The following is a 16,706-nucleotide window of genomic DNA, read 5'->3' on the forward strand; positions in this document are numbered from 1 at the left end:
GAATGTATGTTGACCACCTGCCCTGTAATATACTACTAAGCTCTGGGAATGCAGAGATAAATAGTACATCAAATCCACAGTTGGTGCTGGAACACCGTGGAAGGGCCTAGAAGCGTGAAAGGCATTTCTACCCATTGTTTACCTAAATAAGATACACATGTATTTAACCTAACACTTTAAAGATGGAGGATGATTGAGTGCCAGGATAAGCAGTGCATACAGTGATGAATTTGGAGAATGGAGTAATCAGTGTCAGCTTAGGAAACGAACTCAGTGTATTGATAAAACATTTGCAGTATTTATGACTCAATTTAGTAGTGGTAAACAGAATCCAGGAGTAGGAAGGTTTCATCTCCCTGATCTTGTCTATTGAAGGCCAGCATCACTAAGACGCAGCATGTGCCCTTGGGGGAAAATGGTGTTCCTGGTCAGAACAACTTCAGCTTGCTTCTTGACCTTGGTGCTTAGTAGTTACCTGAGTGTAGGAGAAATGTCCTAACCTCTCGGATCCTGTGTCTTTATTCATAAACTCAGGATTGTTGATCACAGGTGTCAAGGATGAAATAAAGGAATGTCTATAAAGTGCCTCTTCAGTCCAGTATTACCCTGGCTCAGACTTGCTTACTAAATACTTGGTTCTTTTTCCCTTAAAGGAGAAAAATACTGTAACTTTCACTGGTTAGTCCATCTAATGCTATTAAGTTAAAACTATGTGACCTAATATCCTTTGTCTAATTTAAATCTATTTCTTCTTATGTGAAAAATGAGAATAGCTTGGTTAATGATCACCTCATACTTGTCAAATTTAGACTGAGTCCACTGGATTGATATGATTAATTGTTGGAAATGTTGTAGATATCGCTAGTTTTGAGAATGCCTTCCTTTCCACCATCAATTAGAAAATAAACTCTTTTTTTCCAGTGTCCTATCTACTTTTCGGTAGGTAGATAACTGATTTTTTTTTATGAATGTGATTTGGCATTCCAAATACATTAAGTATTGATAATGTTTATTTTAGAATTTAATAAGAATGTGAAGAATATGCAAAGAAACCCCAGAACAAAAGAACCAAAGTAATGACATATGAAGAAATAGTGTGTATCAAAGGTTTAAAAGAATTGGATAATGTTCTCCCCAGCTGGTTTCTTGGATAGTGAATATTTTTGGATTATCTTTTTATTGTTTAATCTAGCTGTGCTTATTTTAAGCATTACCCAGTTAGTTCAGTTTTCAGTAGATACTTCTTAATTTCCTGACAACTTGCTCGAAGAGTCTTTCACAGTATTATTGAGGAGAGAAAGGTGGTGTGTTACTAATTGGAACAAGCAGAAGTACTGCTTAGTGCCTATTTCTCAGCTGCCGTGCAGTGTAGGGTTTGTCAGCCTCTAAATTAGGAGAGATTTCCTCATTTACCACACCAGGAAAGATGGATGGTCGGCCCCCAAAAGCCTCCCAGCGCAGTGAGCCTCTGACTCTAAAAGCAGAAATTTCCTGTGGGTCCCACATTAAGAGTAGATTTTATCTCCCTTCCTCCTCCAGAATTGGAAACATTAAAGGGGGAAGTTTGGGACAGGAGTGTTAGTGACAGTGTGTAGGTACTCAGTCGTGTTCAACTCTTTGTAACCCCATAGACTGCAGCCCGCCAGGCTTCTCTGTCCATGGGATTCTCCAGGCAAGAATACTGGGAGTGGGTTGCCATTTCCTACTGCAGGGGATCTTCCCTACCCAGGGATCTAACTCGCGTCTCTTCTATCTCCTGCACTGGTAGGTGGGTTCCTTTCCTCTGCACCACCTGGGAAGCTCTTAAGTGGCACTTGTTGTTGAATCACTCATTTGTGTCCAACTCTGTGACTCCATGGACCACAGCACGCCAGGCTTCCCTGTCCTTCACCAACTCCTGGAGCTTGCTCAAGCTCATGTGCATCGAGTTGGTCGTGCCATCCAACCATCTCATCTTCTGTTGTCCCCTTCTCTTCCTGCCTTCCATCTTTCCCAGCATCAGGGTCTTTTCCAATGAGTTGGCTCTTTGCATCAGGTGGTCAAAGTGTTGGAATTTCAGCTTCAGCATCAGTTCTTCCAATGAGTATTCAGGGTTGATTTCCTTTAGGATTAACTGGCTTGATCTCCTTGTAGTCCAAGGGACTCTCAAGAATCTTCTCCAGCACCACAGTTCAAAAGCATCAGTTCTTTGGCGCTCAGCCTTCTTTATGGTCCAGCTCTCACATTCATACGTGACTACTGGAAAAACCATAGCTTTGACTATTCAGATCTTTGTTGGCAAAGTAATGACAAAGTGACAGTACTCAGCCCCAAGACCTCAGTGTTCGTTAGTAGTTCTGAACGTCCTCAGAGCCCTTTGTCTCTTGTCATGCCCTTCCCTCTATCCACACACATGGAGTTAACAGATTAGGTACACTCTGTTCCAGATTTCCTCCAGAATGATACATATCAAAAGAGAAAGATTTCTGTTTTTATTTCTTTGTTTCCATATAGGTTGGAGTTGGGGAAAAATTGGGGCTAACTTAAGTACTTACCAGGGTTTGGAATAGGCTTTGGATGGGGCAGAGAAGAGAGTTCCGTCAGTGAGAAAAGAGTAAGACTGTCTGGGACTTTCATCCTCTTGGTGTCAGTGTCCCTTATCCTTGGTTCTCAGTTTTGACGTGCATCAGAGTCACCTGAACGGTTTGCTCAAGCAGATTCCTGAGCCCCACCCTGAGTTTCTGATTCTTTTGGTCCAGGGCAGGGTTTGAGCACCTGCAGTTTTAAAAGGCCCCCAGGTGATGCTGATGTCGCTCTTCTAGATTTAAGTCTGTATTATACCTTCTGGGCTTCCCAGGTGACTCAGGGGTAAAGAATCTGCCCGCCTGTATAGGAGATGCTGGTTCAGTCCCTGGGTTGGTAAGATCCCCTGGAGGTGGGCATGGCAGCCCACTGCAGTATTCTTGCCTGGAAAATCCCATGGACAGAGGAGCCTTGCAGGCTAAGGTCCACCAGGTCACAAAGAACAGGACTGAGCGAGTAAACAATAACATTATACCTTCTGGCAGTTGTCTCTCTAAGACTGGGAGTTCCAGTACTTTGAATCTTTTGCTGTGTTGTTGATATTCTTATCCACAGTTTCAGGTTCTTCTCACACATTCATCACATTTCCAGCTCTAGAGAAAAAATTACCTGTGCTTACATACTTTATTCTCTCTGTGTGATTGAAATATTGCATAATTTAGTTGTTTAGCTCATGGAAATCTGTCCTGATAATTAACAGTGCATAATTATTTCACAATGCATATATTTTTATCTCTTTATTTGACTGAGATTTTTCTGTCATTTTCTATTGGTTTTAACCAGTACATCAGTTTATTTTCTCTTCAGATATGGTGTCATTTGCTATGTCAAATAATATTAATTAGCTAATGAATTTATGCCGTATGATGCTATAGGGACATCATGGATCCTTGCATTAATTCCCTTTAAATATCATTCATTTTCTTCTAAGTTAATGATGTGCCAAAAATAACTAGGACCTTTCAGCTCGTTGGACTCCCTGGTCTGATGTAATTTTCTCCATATTCCTATTTTATTAATATATGTTCCACACTTCATGGAGTCAGAAGGCATTGTTTGCATTATTCATTTATTTTATAGAAGATTATTTGATCGACAGGGTTTGTTCAGATCTTCTTCAAGCAAAAAACAAGGTACAAAACTATAGGAAATTTTGAGTTTGCCAAAAAGTTCATTCAGTTTTTTCCGTAACAGCTTATGAAAAAAAAAAAAACCAAACAAACTTTTGTCCAACCCAATATCTCAGTTTTTAAATCTATAGCATAATTTATCTACCCATCTCTCTTTGTGATTCCCGTTGTGTTGTAGCATACATAATTTAACAAGAATTTTTTGGGTGCCTGTCCAGTTCTGCATTAGAAACAGTTTGGGAAGTCTAAATTTTAGTAGGGGGGATGAAATAGTAAGAAAAGTATATAAATGATGAGAATGTAATATTTAATATGTGTCAATAATAGAATGCCATATGCTATAAGGATTTAGAAAAGATAAATCACTTTAGTTAAGAAAACTAGGAAAGGCTTTGTCAAGGATGGCTATAATGGGCCTTTGACATACAGATACCATTTCCATTGATGGAGGAATAGCATAAAAATAATTCATAGAGCAATATTATCTCATGAGGAAATCCATAAAGGAATATCGTTTTGAAGAAAATTTTTGAAGGTAAAAGTTTCTGAAAACCTTGGGTCCAGGTAATTAGAGTATCTGTCTCTGTCCATCTCTCTCATTTATTTTTTTGTGCATGGTGGGGGTGGTTTGTTTGTTTCTCCCTTTTGGAGAAGATAAGGTAGGAAAAGATCATAGAAGATATATAGATAATACTGCAGCAAGAAAAATCTTGGGGAAAATGAAACAGTGATAAAAATCATTGTGGAGCAGTTTTTAATACTACCTTCTGGTAATGGAGCATTTGCCTTGTGCTTCACATACATTATGTAATCGCTTTATTGTAGACGTTAGAAGATGAGGGAACTAAAACTCAGAGAAGTTAAATAATTTGCTTAAGCTCACACCATAAGAACCTAAGTTAGGATTAATAAGATTCTTTTAGGCTACACTATACTTTTATGATTAATGTTTCCTGCAAAATTAACATGATAGAAATATGAAAGTTGGCATATGTGTATGGAGTGGTGGTCAAAAGTTAGGTGGGAAAAATAAAGCCTTTCAGTTTTGTTTTCTTGTTTCTTGCGTATTTTAAAGGTTGACTAATAGAATCTTCAGAAAATTAACTTTGCCCCAGTTCCCTATTTTTCTTTTCCTACTGAGGACAGATTCCCTGGAGATTGTTTCATATTTCTCATGTTTCTAGGAGTACTTAATCTGAGTTTTGCAGGAGAGTTATTTCTTGGTTTTTTTAATTTTCCAAAGATTAGGGTCATGCCAGTTTTAATTGAATAGCCATAAGGGCCATTAAGGAAAGTCTTTGAGTTGTCCAAGGATGTCAAAAGTGGAAACAATATAACTTACACAATAATGAAATATTTTGATAATTTCTTAAGATTGCAGTTTCAAAAAGTATGCTTTGTTGATTTCATTTTGAAGAAGATATCCAGCCATATATCTATAAAGCATAATTTGGTAATACTGCTTTCTAACAGTTATATAAACTATATATATATATTGCATTGTCTTTTATTTTTTAGAAGCTTATTTTCCTAAACTTTAGAAGTTTATATGTCTGGTAAACTTTTAAATAGAATAATTTTTAAATTGTTTTATGTACTCAGAATTTGAAAACTTGAACTAAATGAGATGTTTTCATGGGATCTAAAGAGAGCAAGCTGACATTAGTGTAAAACATCTTCAAGTATTTGTAAAAGAATTATAGTTCCAACTTTGAAACTAATCTGTTACCAAAATTGTTTTTGAAACTGTTGAATAGTTCATTGAAAGTAATTAAGCTATTATTGTAACTTTAATTTATGCTACTATGTGTGACATTTTAGTGAGAGCTGCAGTGGTTTTATTTTGGAAGGGAGTCGTCTTCTGAAATAGCAGCCTTCATTTTTCATTAAAAATCTTGACTACTCAATTACAAGTTAATTTTCTACTCCTGACTTTCTGTACAGAGAGTTTATTTCTAATGTTTTTATACTTTATAACAAATCTGTTATTCTGTAGTTGGCCTTGGCAGAATTATATGAAGATGAAGTGAAATGCAAAGCCTCCAAATCTGATAGACCTAAAGCTACAGCCTTTAAAAGCCCACAGACAGCACCTCAAAGGTAAGTTTTGTTTTGTTTTTCAAACTTGTATCCCTTTTTAGTTCACTAATCCCACATTATTTTAAATGGCTTTGTGAATTTTTTAACTATAATTTCTTAAATATTTTTAGATACTGTTTCTGAAACTATAATAGAAAGCAAGAAGAAAATTTTGGGAAAATTATCTTAAATACTGAATGTTTGGATAGACCTCACATAGCATAATATACTGAGTAGTATTTTTCTTGGGCACTGTGGTTCTATTTTGAGTCATAGGACTCACTGAGGATCTGATAAAAGCTACACCCTCTTTCCCCCAGAACATTTATGTACAGCTTTGTCCATCATTTTTAAAGGTTTGTGTGTTTCTTAAAGTCCATCCGTAGAACTCCTCTATGTGTTTTGTTCTCCATTTAAGAATCTGTGACTTCAGGACTCTGTCTTTCCTTCCATTGGAAGATGATACATCTAATAGTGATAGATAGTATTTGCTGTTGTTAAAACCCCTGAACTATAAAAAGAACCAACAGTGAAGATTTAAGAGATGGAAACCAGGTATATTTTATTGTCATGAGTTTTCTTATTTCCATGTATATATTCGTTAATGTCTTTTTAGTACACAAATCTCATTACTAGGGAGAAACTTGAATTTCCCCATTACATCTCATTCTCAGAAAGTCTTATTTTTCCAGAAGTTGAAAAATTCACTGGAAATTACTTTTTTTGTTTGTCACTATTCTGCCTGCCTTCTTCCTGTAGGGGAGATAAAATAACCTCTTTCCTTCCAGACCTGAATGGAAAGAATAACACTTATAATTTATAATTTTCACCCCAACTTTTTTATTTTACAATTTTTCAAATACATAGATAATCAAAGGATTAGGGTAATGAGCATAGACTGTGTCTGCTCCGATATTCACCGGTTGTTTATATGCTATAGCAGTTCATTGGTGCACACACTCTTTGTTACTCAGCCACTTGAAAGTAAATTGCAGCCGTGATAGCACTTCATCCCTAGAGGCTGCAGTCCACACCCAATAAGACGCAAACACTCCTTGTAACGTCTCACACCTTAGAAAATGAGCACTAACTGCATGTCATTTAATACATAGTCCATAATCAGATACTCTTAGAGGCTTTGAGGATTTAGGAGTCATGCATTTCACTGATGGTGCCTGTTTTCAATCTGAATCCAGAGCATTCTTCCCACCTTTCTATTGTCTGCTTTTAGCTCATTTGTTTAAAGCTTATTATGTTGACATTGAAGAGCTGGGCCCAAGGTCACTGTTTCCTCACAGTTAGATTCTCGTTAAACATGCTTGTCAAGACTGTCTTGTTAAACATGCTTGTCTGGAGTACTACTTAGTGATATTGTCTGCTGTGTGTTATCTTACACCGGGAGCCATATGGTTTCGGGTTCCCCCACTCTTGGTGCCCTGTTCACTCGGTTAGGGTGCTGACCGCCACCATCACTCCACCAGAAGGTACAGTCTTTCCTTTATTGTCTGCAGATTGGTCATCTTGGCACAGCTTGAATATCCTTCCCTTTCACTCAAGTTTACCTGATATATATATACACACAGATATATGTATAATATATGTATTATATGTGTATGTGTGTATATATGTGTATGATATATATTATGCACAGACATTTATATAATGTGTATGTATTATATATACACAGACATTTATATATGTGTATTATATAGGCATTTATATAATGTATATTATGTATACATGTTTATATAATACATGTGTATTATATATACACAGACATATATATATATATTTTAGCTGCTTCCTTAATTTGTACAGTCTCTGAAACTTTGAAAGTGCTTAAAATATTAATGTACCAAAGTTTTACTCATAGCTTATTTGACTATTCTTCCCCAATTTGAACCAGTTTTTGAATGACTTGATTTGCTGGTATAAAAAATCAAAATATTTGACTTCTTAAGATTAGTACATTAATATTTTCCTTAAGGATTCAAATATAATCCTTAAAATATTTCAGTGAATTGTTTTTTATTTTATGCTGACACAGTGTTGCCATTAATGTTTACAATTTGATAAGGCGATTTTTAAGGACTTAGTGCCTCAGATATGATTTCTAGAATTATTTGTCCAAAAGGAGGAGCTGCATTAAATATATTGAGGCTTATGCTATGTTTGATCCGCTTAAAATACAACTGCAAACCAAATTATTGGCCATCTTTTCTTTTTGCTAAGTGTGATATTTTTGAATAGAAAGTGTGCGGTTCTGTTGGCTTCACATTTGGCAATGACATCTGCCTGATTTCATTGCATGTCTGCTGCTTGGTCTGGTACAGAAATGGTCCACCTCCTTGGACAACTTTAAATATCAAAACATGCATCTGTTCATTGTTGTTTTAAGCCAGTATATTTTCAGTGTGACCATCATGTGAACTTTCAGTAGTCTAAACATAACTTGATCTGTTTTAAAGAAAATGAGGGACAGGATCTACAGAAAAGTTCACAGAAGACAACCTGACACCTGCTTTTACATATTCATCCACAAAAGGTTCTCTGTCACAAATAGGACTTCAAAAATGTAACTCTTCTTCTTCAAAAATATAAGAACTTAAAAAAATGTTCCCTACAAGTCATTAGATCCTAGTATGGTTTTGCAAATTTAGTGAGACAGGTGTCCACAGTATCTGGCACAGTGTGGATACCTGGCTGGGCCTTTAAAAATGACTAGAAGATAAGGGACAGAATAGGCCTAGAAGGAAAAAGTAATAAACATGACAGGAGGGAGCTGAAGAGGAGCAGCAGAACTTGGGTAGCCTCGTAGCAGGTGAGGATGGACAGGCGGGGTGCTTCCAGGGCCTGCTTCATTGATGTGGGGCCTCTGTGCACACCCAGAGAACTTCACTGGGAAGAGCCTCGAGCTTGCTTTAATGCTTTGCTCTTCAGTTCAGTTCAGTCACTCAGTCGTGTCCAACTTTTTGCAACCCCATGTACTGCAGTATGCCAGGCTTCCCTGTCCATCACCAACTCCCAGAGTTTGCTCAAACTCATGTCCATTGAATTGGTGATGCCATCCAACCATCTCATCCTCTGTCCTCCCCTCCTTCTCCTGCCTTCAATCTTTCCCAGCATCAGGGTCTTTTTCAGTGAGTCAGTTATTTGCATCAGGTGGCCAAAGTTTTGGAGTTTCAACTTCAGCATCAGTCCTTCCAATGAATATTCAGGACTGATTTCCTTTAGGATTGACTGATTTGATCTCACTGTCCAAGAGACTCAAGAGTCTTCACCAACACCACAGTTCAAAAGCGTCGATTCTTTGGCGCTCAGCTTTCTTTATGGTCCAACTCTCACATCCATACAAGACTACTGGAAAAATCACAGCTTTGACATACGGACCTTTGTTGGTAAAATCGTCTCTGCTTTTTAAATATGCTCTCTAGGTTGGTCATAGCTTTTCTGCCAAGGAGCCAAGCGTCTTTTAATTTCATGGCTGCAGTCACCATCTGCAGTGATTTTTGGAACACAAGAAATTAAAGTCTTTCATTGTTTTCACTGTTTCCCCAACTATTTGCCATGAAGTGATGGGAGCAGATGCCATGGTCTTAGTTTTTTGAATGTTAAGTTTTAAGCCAGATTTTTCACGCTCCTCTTTCACTTAATCAAGAGACTCTAGTTCTTCTTTGCTTTCTGCCATAAGAGTGGTGTCATCTCATATCTGAGATTATTGATGTTTCTCCTGGCAATCTTGATTCCAGCTTGTGCTTTATCCAGCCCAGCATCTTGCTGGATGTACACTGTATATAAGTTAAATAAGCAAGGTGACAATATACAACCCTGACTTACTCCTTTCCCAATTTGAAACCAGTCCATTGTTCTACGTCTGGTTTTAACTGTTGCTTCTTGACTTGCATACAGATTTCTCAGGAGGCAGGTAGGGTATTGTGGTGTTCCCATCTCTTTAAGGATTTTCCACAGTTTGTTGTGATCCACACAGTTAAAGGCTTTAGTGTAGTCCGTGAAGCAGAAGTAGATGTTTTTCTGAAATTCTCTTGCTTTTTCTATGATCCATTGGATTTGGCAGTTTGATCTCTGGTTCCTCTGCCTTTTCTAAATCCAACTTGAAGATCTGGAAGTTCTTGGTTCACATACTGTTGAAAATTTTGAGCATTACTTTGCTAGCATGTGAGATGAGTGCAGTTGTGTGGTAATTTGAACATTCTTTGGCATTGCCTTTCTTTGGGATTGGAATGAAAACTGACCTTTTCCAGTTTTCATTTGCTGGAAAACTTTGCTCTTACTCTCTTGAAATTCTTAACACATTTTGAACAGGAGACTCCCACTTTCATTTTGGTGCTGGGCCCACAAATTACATGTCCAGTCCTGGATGCTGCCACAGCACAGCCAGCCTGGAAGGCCAAGGAAAGCTGTGCTTATGTGGAAAGGGGAAAGCCAGTGTATGGTTTTACTGTAAATTTTACAATAAAAATTATAGTGATAAAAACTTTGTTTCTAGTCGTAGATGCACCTCAGTTGTTTTTCTCCTCTCTGTTCTAATAAGATGTTGGCAGTGGACAAGTCTTTTAATTCTTTAAACTTCAGTATTTCTTATTTGTACAGTGGAGTTAATGCCATTTTTATGAGGATTAAATGAACACTTGATAAATGTTCAGTTCAGTTCAGTCGCTCAGTCGTGTCCAGCTCTTCGCGACCCCGCGAATCGCAGCACGCCAGGCCTCCCTGTCCATCACCATCTCCCGGAGTTCACTCGGACTCACGTCCATCGAGTCCGTGATGCCATCCAGCCATCTCATCCTCGGTCGTCCCCTTCTCCTCCTGCCCCCAATCCCTCCCAGCATCAGAGTCTTTTCCAATGAGTCAACTCTTCGCATGAGGTGGCCAAAGTACTGGAGTTTTAGCTTTGGCATCATTCCTTCCAAAGAAATCCCAGGGTTGATCTCCTTCAGAATGGACTGGTTGTATCTCCTTGCACTCCAAGGGACTCTCAAGAGTCTTCTCCAACATCACAGTTCAAAAGCATCAATTCTTTGGCGCTCAGCCTTCTTCACAGTCTGACTCTCACATCCATGCATGACCACAGGAAAAACCATAGCCTTGACTGGATGGACCTTAGTCGGCAAAGTAATGTCTCTGCTTTTGAATATACTGTCTAGGTTGGTCATAACTTTTCTTCCAAGGAGTAAGCATCTTAATTTCATGGCTGCAGTCACCATCTGCAGTGATTTTGGAGCCCAGAAAAATAAAGCCTGACACTGTTCCCACTGTTTCCCCATCTATTTGCCATGAAGTGATGGGACCGGATGCCATGATCTTCGTTTTCTGAATGTTGAAGCTTTAAGCCAACTTTTTCACTCTCCTCTTTCACTTTCATCAAGAGGCTTTTTATGATAAATGTTAGTTATTATTATAATACCTTTAGAAAAATAGGACTGGCAGTACCATATTAAATAAAGAGTAATGGGGAAAACAAGATAAGACATCAAGAGAAAAAACAACTGCAGTGATCCCAAAGAGTATGCTGGTAAAATTTAGGATTAGGATTAGGGTGATGTCGGTGGAATGGAGGAGAAAGAGTGACATTTGGTGTGGATACTTTCAAAAGAATTTATTGTAGAAACATGATGATGTGGAATAGAAATGTGGTGACATGGAAAAGAGAGTAAGAGAATGGGAGAGAACTCTGAAAAGTTCTTAATCTAGTACCTAAGGAAAATGTGATTGTTCATGGGAAGAGATGAACTGGATTCAAGTAGATGCTTTTCAGTTCAGCACTGGACCATAAGTAAGAGGCTCTGAAAACCTATATTTGAGAGTCATCCCTACAAAGGAAGTTGTTATCTCTGGGCAGAGACAAATGATGATCAGATGAGTTAAATAGAGCAAGAGAGAAGTAAGTATATAGGCATACTTATGAAAGAGACGAAAGATGGATTGTGGATCTAAATATAAAAGGGAAACAATAAAATTTCTGGAAGAAAATAGACCTCAAGGCAGGCAGAGATTTCTTATACTGGTAATAAAAATTCGGAGGCCATAAAGAAGTTAGTAAATCTTTTCCTGTGCCCAGTTTTTCCTGTAAGGTCTTTCTTACCAAGACTGAGAGGAAGGAGCTTTGTAACTCGGCTCTTGAGATTAGGGACCCAGGACAGCAGGGAGAGCCTGCAGCAGAAGCTCTCCACTCTGTCCCCTTCCCTCCTTTCCCGTTCCCTTCTCGTACTGCTATTTAAGGCATCAGCTGTCAGACTCTTTCTGCCCTGTTGTTCAGACCGTGTGCGACTCTTTGCAACTCCATCAACTGCAGCATACCAGGCCTCCCTTACCTTCACCATCTACCGGAGTTTGCTCGAACTCATGTCCATTGAGTCGGTGATGCCGTCCAACCATCTCATCCTTTGTCACCCATTTCTCCTGCATTCAGTCTTTCCCAGCATTTTCCAGTGAGTCAGCTGTTCACATCAGGTGGCCAAAGTATTTGAGCTTCAGCATCAGTCCTTCCAATGAGTATTCAGGGTTGATTTCCTTTTGGGTTGACTGGTTTGATCTCCTTGCTGTCCAGGGAACTCTCAAGAGTCTTCTCTAGCACCGTAGTTTGAAAGTATCAATTCTTTGGCACTCATTTCTTTATAGCTCTCACATTCCTACATGACTGTTAGCTTCTTGCACGGACCCTAGTCTTAAAGCCAACCGTGGCAGTGCCTGGCCTTGGTTTGTTGCATGGGGCCCTCTGAGGATCAGCTTGGCAGGAGGGCTTCAGTTGGTTCCTGTTCTGGCTAAACTTGGACCTCAGGTGCCTCCCCAAGGGCACCAGGAGCTTGGAGTCCACCCAGCCACCCCTAGCTGTGAACCAGCCTTGTTAGTGTGGTTCTGTTGGTGTCCACTGTTCTCCTCTTGGATCTTTCCTCCACGGACAGTGAGTTGAGAGCAGGGCTTCCCTTCCCTTTCCTGTTTCGTTTTGCATGAACTCATTTGGAGAAAGCCTTGAAGGTGACTCTATCCCTGGTCTTCAGCGCTGATAGAATTTTCCCCCTCTGTTTCATTTTCTGAGTCAGTTCAGTGTAGATTGGGAACTGGAGTGGAGGGTATGGGTAGTTAAGGAAATGAGCTTTGATTTTCATCTTATTCTGAAACGCTCCATGTTTATATTTCATTGGTTATATTTTCTGACATTCTTGATTGGAAAAAATCTTGAAAGATAAAATAGTGTACTAATTTATGTGAAGGAAGCTTTTATGAGGAAATAGAAAAGAGAGGAGAAATGGTTCACTGCATAGTTAACACATTGAGAAAATTGTGGTCTGAATTATTTACCTTTAACATAGTGAAAAAGTGTGAAAGTGTTAGTCACTCAGTCATGTCCGACTCTTTGCGACCCCGTGGACTGTAGCTCACCAGGCTCCTCTGTCCATGGGATTCTCCAGGCAAGAATACTGGAGTGGGTTGCCATGCCCTTCTTCAGGGATCTAACCCAGGCTTCCTGCATTGCAAGCAGATTCTTTATCATCTGAGCCACCAAGGAAGCCCTTTAACACTGGGAGATTACAACCTTTAACATGGGGGGAGGTTAATTTTTCAGTCAGAGGAATAAACTCTATGTAGGCCTGTGGATTTAGATGTTCATATCGTCTAAATCTAGAGGGCTCTTCACTAACCAAGTCCTATGAAATGTGGGTTCCTCTGGGAAGGAGACTTAGCTTCTGGCTGTCAGCAGTGCTCTCCCAGGATCACGCCAATAGATCAGCAGTCACAGAGAGGGAGGGAGGAAGAGACAAGCTAGTTCTCAGGTGGCATGCTGAGCCTGCTACCAGCATTTCCTCAAACTCCATGAGAAAGTAGATGAATGAACTCTTTACTTCTTAATTCTTTGATCCCAATTTTAAAATTAAGTACTTCCACAAAAGCCGTAGAAATGGCTCTCTTTAAATAAAAGTCATTTCCTAAGACTGTTTAGTCTTTTGCTTTAAAGTAGTTTATGCTTACATTCTGTTTTTATTCATGAACTTTACAATGTTTACAGGTTCTATTCACGTGAGCATGAATGCAGTGGATTACATATAGTTCAGCCTTCAACTGGGAAAATTGTGAATGAACTTTTCAGAGAGGCGAGGGAACACGGGGCTGTCCCTCTGAATGAAGCCACAAGAGCCTCGGGTGATGACAAATCTAAGGTAAGGGCTGAAGTTTTAAAACTAAACATGGTATTAGTATACTTGATCTGCTGTAGATTTTTATATTATTTGCAGACACTACTTCTCTAACTGTATGTTTCTGTTTCACATATTCCCATTATTTTTCAAAGTCTATAACTTTCTATTAATCAAAAATTAAAGCAGTTTCTTAGCATTTCTATGAATGTGATGAATGTGATGATTAAAAACCCATATATGATATGAATGTTTTTACTTCATAAGCTACCTCACCTGAAAAATAGAAGAGCTTGTGATTAGTGTAACAATAAAAAGTGCAGTTCAGTTGCTTCATTACAGTTGAATCAAAGCTGCTTATAAAATAAGTATGGAGCTTTTCTTCAGGGTAATTTATACTGGCTTTATTAAATTCTTCCTTTCTCTATGAAGCTCTTAATGCTTTGTCAAATATGATTCAAGAATTATAATTTTATTATAAGACTTGTTATAAAAGATTAATGGTGAGTTTTAAAAGCCTGTTTCTACTTAAAAATATTATTTCAGTGTATGAATGTATTTCCTATTTTAGATTGGCATAAGTTATTTCAGCTTCTGAGTCACTCATGATTTTATGGGAAGAAAATAATATACTAGAGTATACATCTCTGTAACATAAGACCTTTATTTTAATGTAAAAATTTCTTGGAAAGTATAAACCAGTGTGGCTAATTATAATTGATCTAGTTTTAAAATATATATCATACATTATCATACATTTTGCTTTAATAAGACTGAATTTTTAACCCACTTGCTGTGTGTTTTTAGTCTTTTACAGGTGGCGGATACAGATTGGGTAATTCCTTTTGTAAGCAGTCTGAATACATCTATGGAGAAAATCAGTTGCAAGATGTAGGTACAGTAATAAAAATCAGAAATTGTTCATTTTTGCCGCTAGTTACTACTGTTATAAAATTAAAAATTGAAAATCTTTTTCTGTTATTTTTTGAAGTATCCATTAAAAAGACTAATGTGTAAGTTTTCAGATTCAAATTTTATGTTTTGTATCTCAGCTGTGCCTTGCACTTAGAGATATATAACCGTTTGTGAAAGAATGTATCATTCACTGTCATGAGTTACATAAATGTTATAATAATTATTATAAACGGCATACCATCATGGTATAGAATTAGCTGAGTTATATACATAGAAACATTGGGCTTCCCAGGTGACCCAAGTCGTATTCAGTCACCTGCCAATACAGGAGACACAAGAGACGTGGGTTCGATCCCTGGATTGGAAAGATCCCCTGGAGAAGGAAATGGCAGTCCACTTTCCTCTTGTTGCCTGGAGAACCCCATGGACAGGGGAACCTGGCAGGCTGCAGTCCACATGGTTGGAAAGAGATGGACACAACACGTACGGACAAACGTAGAAATACCTAAAGTCAGTCTTTGTTTTTGCTTTTTGAAATTTTGGAGTTAACCGTCTCATTTTCAACATGATGAGTAGTTTACTTTGGAGGGTCGCTGGAGATTCCATCGTGCTCCCTGGCATGAAGCAGAGAAGAATATGAGTACAGATGAAGGGGAAGAGTGGATGTGGAGTGGCAGTGGCTTCTCTCATGACTTTGGTCTTCTCAATGAACTAGAAATAATTGTACTTCAAGGCCAGGCTCCAACAGGGGCACCTTTGATACTTCAGCCATTGTCAATTTGTCAAGCCAAATACAAATCTCAGGAAGCACACATGGTTCCATTTATGTCTTTATTTGACCTGAATAAAGGCTAGTACAAAAAGCTTTGTATATATTTTTAAATATTTGATTGTTTTTTTCTTTTTAATTTATTTTTGGCTGCATCAGGTCTTCAGTGCTGCATGGGCTTTCTATAGTTGAAGTGAATGGGGGCTACTTTCTAGTTGCGGTGTACAGGCTTCTCATTGCAGTGGGTTCTCTTGTGGAGCACAGGCTTTAGAGCTTGGGCTCTAATTGTGGCACATGGACTTCGTTGCCCTGCAGCACATGGGATCTTAGCTCCCCAACCAGGGGTCGAACCGGTTTCCTTAGCATTGGCAGGCAGATTCTTAACCGCTGGACCACCAGGGAAGTATATACTTCATACTCTAAGTAAGTAGTAAATAACGTGTTTGAAAAGTAAAATTGTGTAATGCAGGTACATTCTTGTATTTCTTTTTTCTATGCTCGAAAGGTTCAAATTTTGCTTAAACTGTGGAGCAATGGTTTCAGCTTGGATGATGGAGAATTGAGACCTTACAGTGACCCAACAAATGCCCAGTTTCTGGAGTCTGTTAAGAGAGGGTAAGATATGTTACTTAGATTTTGTCTATTACTGAGGGTGGAAGTTTTGTTTGTTTGTTTTTTTAAACAGACCACCAGTCAGAAGTGCTCCACTGGTTTTTAAGAGTGAAATACTGGAATATATTCTGTAAATAGTTGCTCGGGGAAAGGGTATTTTAAGTATATAAAGGACACATTGGTATCTATAAGTCACTGGTTCTTAACTTGGTGGGGGGAGCAGTAGATATTGGTTCCTTTTAAAATCTCATGAAGCTGTGGTCCCAGTTCTGAGAAGCAGCATCGTAGTGTCATGAATTTGTGAATTGATCGGTAGGTGTCTGCCCATCTGCTAAGCCGCTGTCCTGCTTACTGTTGACAGGGTAACTCACTGCATGTATGCCTGAAAGCCGCTTATATTAGAAATCTTTTTAAATGGCATTACTGCTGGCAGAAGAATTCAGAAGGTTAGTTTGAAGTTAAAATTTTTGAAACCAGATTTACAGT

The 16,706-nt window shown here is 38.5% G+C and overlaps 1 protein-coding gene across 2 annotated transcripts in view; it reads left to right on the forward strand.

Moving 5' to 3' along the window:
* UBXN2B (UBX domain protein 2B) overlaps nt 1–16,706 on the forward strand; it is a 29,594-nt gene that overhangs the window by 1,152 nt on the left and 11,736 nt on the right. For both annotated transcript variants that reach the window (XM_015097771.3, XM_042254234.1), the window contains exons 2-5: nt 5,689–5,792; nt 13,798–13,948; nt 14,732–14,815; nt 16,114–16,223. In XM_015097771.3, the coding sequence (XP_014953257.3) occupies nt 5,689–5,792; nt 13,798–13,948; nt 14,732–14,815; nt 16,114–16,223 (449 nt within the window). The remainder of the gene's footprint in view (nt 1–5,688; nt 5,793–13,797; nt 13,949–14,731; nt 14,816–16,113; nt 16,224–16,706) is intronic.

The sequence above is a fragment of the Ovis aries genome, chromosome 9 (assembly GCF_016772045.2).
Source record: "Ovis aries strain OAR_USU_Benz2616 breed Rambouillet chromosome 9, ARS-UI_Ramb_v3.0, whole genome shotgun sequence".
Classification (NCBI taxonomy): Eukaryota; Metazoa; Chordata; class Mammalia; order Artiodactyla; family Bovidae; genus Ovis; species Ovis aries.